This window comes from Plecotus auritus (assembly GCF_963455305.1).
Source record: "Plecotus auritus genome assembly, chromosome: 9".
NCBI classification, from domain to species: Eukaryota; Metazoa; Chordata; class Mammalia; order Chiroptera; family Vespertilionidae; genus Plecotus; species Plecotus auritus.
Genome location: NC_137783.1, coordinates 106,895,133 through 106,901,937, shown reverse-complemented (window position 1 = coordinate 106,901,937; position 6,805 = coordinate 106,895,133). Strand labels below are relative to the sequence as shown.

At 48.7% G+C, this 6,805-nt stretch overlaps 1 protein-coding gene across 1 annotated transcript; it reads left to right on the top strand.

Annotated features, from left to right (window-relative positions):
* Positions 1-696: 696 nt before the first annotated feature.
* Positions 697-4,411, top strand: THRSP (thyroid hormone responsive). The gene is made up of 2 exons (XM_080640847.1): positions 697-1,381; positions 3,751-4,411. The coding sequence occupies exon 1, from the start codon at positions 916-918 to the stop codon at positions 1,360-1,362; it is 447 nt and encodes a 148-aa protein (XP_080496973.1). The 5' UTR covers positions 697-915; the 3' UTR covers positions 1,363-1,381; positions 3,751-4,411.
* The last annotated feature ends 2,394 nt before the right edge of the window (positions 4,412-6,805 follow it).

Below are 6,805 nucleotides of genomic sequence, written 5' to 3'. Positions count from 1 at the left end.
TGTGCTTTGTGGCTTACAAAGCATTTTCTTTAGCTTTGTTTATTCGATCCTCACAACAATACCCCGAATTTACAGATAAAGATACAGACCCAGTGACCTTGTGCAACTCATTCAACCTCACGTGATCTAGAACACTGACCGGAGGTGGGGGAGAGGTGGTCCTGGGCTGGAATCCCAGCTCCAATAGGACCATGGGTGAGTTCCTTTAGCAATCTACACCTCGGCTTTCTTGTTGTTAAACAGGAAGATTAAATATTCATCATAGGGTTGTGGTGAAGATTAAATGCGATAACTTGTGAAAGAGTTTAGTGCAGAAATAGATGCAGAGTAGCTGCTGAATAAAGAAAAACCAAAACACACGAGGAAACTGCAGGACTGGGCTTCTGGTTCCTATTTCAGCGCTCTTTGCCCCTCTCTCTCCCCCTCCCACTTCCTCCAAGCGATTTCTTTCCTGAATCCCCTCGTTCATCCCACAGCCTAGGCACTCCAGGTTGAAGAAGGGAGCTGCGCCTTAGGAGGCTGCTCTAAGTAGGCAGCAAGGGGCAGCTTGGTCTCGGGTGACCTGAAGGAATTAGTGACTGCCCTGAGGTCAAGTGCACTAGTTGCCAAAGAGCAAAGCTTCCCTGTAACTGGCCCTATGAGCTGACGGAGGAGGAGCCAGGCTCTTGTCCAGGCGGTCAGGAGTGCTGAAATGACATGCAGAAGGCTGGCAGGTCAGTCCCTGGGCAGATAGATCGCCTAATACAGGCACTGGGGCCCAAGCACTGGGATTGGCCTAAAACAGAGCTGTGTTTTTGACCCACCAGGTGGGCCTTGGCATCCTGTCAAACTGTCAGCACACCCAGACGTTAAAAATAACAGTGTGGAAACAGTGCTGGGCAGTCTGCCGGACTCAGGGTGCCAGAGGAAGCGACCATGCAGGTGCTCACCACGCGATACCCCAAGAACTGCCTGCTGACCGTCATGGACCGGTACTCGGCCGTGGTGCAGAACATGGAGCAGGTGGTGATGTTCCCCAGCCTTCTGCGGGACATGCAGCCAAGTGCACAAGGGTGTGAGGCCCAGGCTGGAGCCCCCAGTCTCTACAACTACTTCACCATGCTCAAGGCCATCCGCATGGATGTGGAACATGGGCTGCTGCCCCGGAAGGAGGGGCAGGTCAAGATGGCAGGTGGTGGAGCCAATGAGGCTGAGAATGAAGCTGCAGAGACGGAAGAGGGCGAGGAGGTCTTGGGGCAGCTGGATCTAGAAGCCCAGTTCCACTTGCACTTCTCCAGCCTTCATCACATCCTCACCCACCTTACCTTGAAAGCTGAGGAGGTGACGAGGACATACCAGGAGATAACGGGACAGGCCATTTAAGCCTCGGACTCTAGGGAAGGTAATGGCAGCCATGCTAGCGGGTGTCAGGGTCCACGGAGGGACATTCCAGGGGAGCATGGGGAGCAGTGGTGCAACCCAGTGGGAGGGTGTCTCAGACAGAGCCACCTTCACTCACTTCAGGGTTCTGGGAACATCACCTGGGAAGGCCCAAGGCCAGGCCTGCCTTACTCTCCTTCTGACCCAGAATTGGTGAGTAATGGAGTGACTGTTATGGAGACAGAGGGAAAAGTGACCTGTGAGTACATACCTGATGTATGCACATGTGTTTATGTGTGTGCACATTTGTTAATAACCATGGGTATTTACTCAGGTAAATTGTGAATTCCATGTGTGAATTCTATGTACCCAATATTTTTTAAAGTCACAGAACATGAAAAATTATATTATGTCACATAGGGGTGATAGATGAGGCTGCTCACAATATTCCTGCACCTGACAGGGGTGCAGTCAACCAATGGAAAGCTAAAGGACTGCTACCTGTGCAGGCATGCCTGTTGGGAAACTCTGTTGTGAGGACATATAAATGTGTTGGAGTCAGAGCCCATATGTCTATGCACAGAAGGGTTGGGGTTGTGAGGTGTGGGTGGGCAGCCAGCTAGACAAGCAGGTGATGGCACTAGGTGACAGGAAGTGAACTTGGGACCGTTATGGGTGGGTTACTCCTGGGTAGATGGGGAGAAACTTGGCCACACCACCTGCCAGTTTTAATCCTGGGCCACCTGCCAGCCCTGCTCCCACAAACTGGCTTCATTGGTGATAAACCTTGTTCATGTCCATGGGAATCTCAAGACCACAGATGGAGGTAGGTGGGGCAGGATTTTTACTCCCATTTTACTGGTAAGGAAATTAAAGCCAGAGGTGAAGTGACTCACTAAAAGTCATCTAGTAAGAGGACAAAAGCAAGACTGGCCCCAACTTTGAGCTGGGTATTCTTTTCATTGCACCCGATCTTAGCCGTATGTGCTATCTTCATAATCTGCCTGGAAGCCACCTGTGATGTTGGGGATTAAACAGGGACCTGAACACAGTCTATGGCGAGCTCTGCTCAGGTATTTCCTCAGCCATTCTTCCTTCCACTACCTCAAACCCAAATCCGAACTTCAGCCTTGCTTCTCTCTCCCCTCAAGGTTCCCTAAGTCGCCTTTCAGAGGTTCTTGAATATAACTGAATTGGGTCAACAGCTCGGAGTCAAGTTCTGGTTCCACCACTAATGAGATGTGAGGCCTCACTTTTCTGGGCTTCAGTTTCTTCACTGGATAATAACAGTGGTTGTAAAAACAACAACAGGTATTTGAATGGTTTTATAGGTTAAAATCACTTGTATATTATCTAATAGAATTAGCATCCCCTTTTATAGATGAAAAAGCTGGAGGACTGAGAAGTAAAATGAGTCCAAGGTTATTCAGCAAATGTCAGAGCTGAGATTCGAATGAGCCCTGGCCTAACTGGCATCTAAGTCCTTTCTTCTGTGCTAGTGAATTTCCTTGGCGCCGTGGAATTCTGCAGCCTGGACTGGAGGTGGGGACTGGGACTGGGGGAGGGAGTATTGTGTGGGTAGAACACCCACTCTGTGACCAACCCCAAACTGCTTCACAGACAAGAGCAGCAGTTCTACACAACACTTCTGATTTTCGTGGCATAGCAGAAGTTAAAAAATCTGGGCTCTGGTCCTGGCTCTGTATGACCCCAGATAACTTACCTTTCATCTTTTTCTCTCTCTCTTTTTAAAAAATATATTTTTTGTTGATTTCAGAGAGGAAGGGAGAGGGAGAGAGATAGAAACATCAATGATGAGAGAGAATCATTGATCAGCTACTTCCTGCATGCCCCACACAGGGGATCGAGCCCAAAACCTGGGCATGTGCCCTAACTGGAATTGAACTGTGACCTCCGGGTTCATAGGTCAATGCTCAACCACACTGGCCAGACTCTTTATTAATTCCTCACCTGAAGATATGTTTCTATTGATTTTTAGAAAGAGAGGAATAGAGAGAGAAACATTGATGTGACAGAAACATCAATTGGTTGCCTCCTGTACATGCTCTGACAGGGACCCGAACTGCAACCCAGGTATGTGCTCTGACCGGGAATCAAATCTGTGACATTCTGGGACAATGCTCCAACCAACTGAGCCACACCAGCCAGGGCTAACTTACTTTTCTACATCGATGTTTCCCTTTGGTAAAATGAAGTTATTGCAGCTCTGATAACATGATTCTTCTTACAGTGCTATGATACTGCCAGGCTTCTCCTACAGCAACATCACTGAGCTTTTTCATTATTTTTCCTGTTCAGGAGGAACATGACAGTACCTCAGTGATGTGGTTTTACACTGATTTGGTTTTTTAATATTTCTGCATTCCACAGATCCCTTTATACGAGAGAAGGCAGACTCTGTGATGAGGACTCGGAGCAGTTCACTAGCCCTGGCGATGAGACCAGAAAGGCTAGACCTGCACTGGAAGTGAGGCGACGTGGTTTCCTGGGATGCTTCACTACCTCCCTTTGGGCACCAATTCATGACTCATCACTGGGTCACCTTTAGGATGCTTGCTGCTGTTTACAACTCTCCCTCTCTCCTCTTACCAGCCTGGGATAGTGGTCCGTGGATCATGAGAGGCTAGATGATACCTAAACAGTGTGGCATGGTAGGAACATAGGTTTTAGCATTTGACCAATTCTTAGCAACTCACTGTGTGATCTTTGGCAAGTTATTTAATCCATTGGAACCTAAATTTCACCATCTATAAAATGGGGATAGTATTGCCTACCTCACAAGGTTGGTCTAGAAATTAAACAAAATAGAATCCAAAGCACCTGGCATATAAGTGCTGTTATTTATACGCTCATTCCCCCACCCCCACCCCACCTTTATTTCTGTATTTGCTCTAGCCTTTTTTACACTGCAGAACGAAGAGGTAGCAGAGTCCCTTGGATTGAGTGGTTCACTCTTGTTCCTGCCAAGCACAGGTGAACTATAAGCCTATTTAGTACAGAAACCATCCTATCTAATAAAAGAGTAATATGCAAATTGACCATCATTCCAACACACAAGATGGCTGCCCCCATGTGGACACAAGATGGCTGTCACAAGATGGCCAGCAGGGGAGGGCAGTTGGGAGGGACCAGGCCTGCAAGGGAGGGCAGTTGTGGGCGATCAGGCCAGCAGGGGAGGGCAGTTGGGAGGGGCCAGGCCTGCAAGGGAGAGCAGTTGGGGGGGACCAGGCCTGCAGGGGAGGGCAGTTAGGGATGACCAGGCCTGCAGGGGAGGGCAGTTAGGGGCAATCAGGCTGGCAGGGGAGCAGTTAGGCATCAATCAGGCTGGCAGGGGAGTGGTTAGGGGGTGATCAGGCTGGCAGGCAGAAGTGGTTAGGGGCAATCAGGAAGGCAGGCAGGTGAACAGTTGGGAACCAGCAGTCCTGGATTGTGAGAGGGATCCCATATTGGAGAGGGTGTAGGCTGGGCTGAGGGACACCCCCCCCTTGCACAAATTTCGTGCACCGGGCCTCTAGTCTATCTATATAAAAGCCTAAGCAACCGTTATGACTGGTCGCTATGTGCACTGACACAGGAGCTGCCCCTGGTGGTCAGTGTGCTCCCACAGTGGGAGTGTTGCTCAGCCAGAAGCTGGCTCATGGCTGGTGAGTGCAGCTGTGGTGGTGGGAGCCTCTCCCGCCTCTGCGACAGCGCTACTGAGCAGTGGCGGCAGGTGCAGCAGGGCTGGGATGAGCGGGAACGGCGCAGCACCTGGCTCCAGCTCAGGCTCCTCCCTGGCCGCCTGCTGCTTCGCACACTGCTACACCCCTCAGGGATGTTGGACCTAAACCGGCAGCCCAACATCCCCCGAGGGGTCCCGGGTTGTGAGAGGGTGCAGGCCAAGCTGAGGGACCCCACTGGTGCTCAAACATTGTGCACCAGGCCTGTAGTTAAAAAATACCTTGTATTTGTACATTATTAACTCTAAAGTACTTCGTCATGATTTTATATTCAACAAGTGGCACTTGAGAACAGAGATGGAACTCATCTAATTTTGCCCAGAAACCACGCTTATAATCACATGCTACCTACTTTGAAGTTACATGGAAAGAAACAATTTTACTAATCGCCAAAAACTAATCTATATTATAAAAGGCCAGTGGCTGGAACGACCAAACGACCAGTCACCAGGAGGTGCATGGAGCACCTCTCGATCCCTCTCCCCGGCCTGCGAGCTGCTCACAGCGCGGAACTCGCGCACAGTGGGTCTGGGGTCCCGCTGGTGCGGCAGGTCTGGGTCTCGCACGATTTTGCGCGCTGGGTCTGTAGTCTGATCATAAAATCCAAGCCTGGAAACAAAAACTTTCTGGACAAGCACTTGGATTTGATGAGCAATAAAGAGTAAGCTCAGCCCTTGCTGGTTTTGCTCAGTGGATAGAGCATCAGCCTGCAGACTAAAGGGTCCCAGGTTTGATTCTGGTCAAGGGCACATGCCCAGGTTGCAGGCTTGATCCCAAGAGGCAGCTGATCAATGATTCTCTCGAATTACTGATGTTTCTCTCTCTCCCTTCCTCTCTGAAATCAATCAACCAACAAAAATTATATATAAAAAAGAGTAAGCTTGTAAGCTCATTCCAGTTAGGTGGGATCTTTTACTACTAATTGCACTGAGCTCTGCTGAGTGTTAGCACTGAGCCCACTTTCTCCAGGATGATCCATCAAAGAGCAAAGCCCCTTTGCAGAATCAGTTTTCTGTTCTGGTCTTGAGTTTCCTGCTTGTAAACCACCTGCTATATTGTTCAGAGAGCTCAAAAATGCAAGCCTGACCATGTAACTTCCTACTATCTAGAGCAGGAGTGGGGAATGTCCGGCCCATATGCTGCATATGGCCTGAAAAATCATCTGGTCTGGCCTTGCCAAGGCATTAGGTTTGAGTTAAATGTTTGACCAAATATAGCAGGCTGTTTTAAGTTAATAATTTTGAATGGCCCTCGAATGATGTTATAAATATCCAATTGGCCCTTCGCAGAAAAAAGGTTCCTCACCCCACCCAGAGGATCAAGTCAAAATTATTCTACATGACTTCTAAAACCCTCCATAATCAACTTCCTTTGTTTTGCTTTGCTCTAGAATGGGAGCAGGCAAATCTTTTCTGTAAAGGGCCATATATTAGATATTTTAGGCTTTGCAGGCCATGAGGTCTCTGTCACAACTACACAACTCTGCCCTCTGCTGTGTAGCATGGAAGCAAGCATAAACATGTAAACATGTGAGCATGGCTGTGTTCCAAAAGAACTTACTGGCATGGGCCAGATTTGACCCACAGGCTATAGTTTTCAACTCCGAACTATAACTAAACTTCATTTTTAAATCTGTCAGATGTCTTCTTAAAATTGGGTAAATGAAAACTGACCATTGTTTTTCTTATGACAAAAAGGAGTCAGAA

Coding starts and splice junctions, on each gene's coding strand:
- THRSP (XM_080640847.1), top strand. CDS start 916: ATGCAGGTGCTCACCACGCGATACCCCAAGAACTGCCTGCTGACCGTC.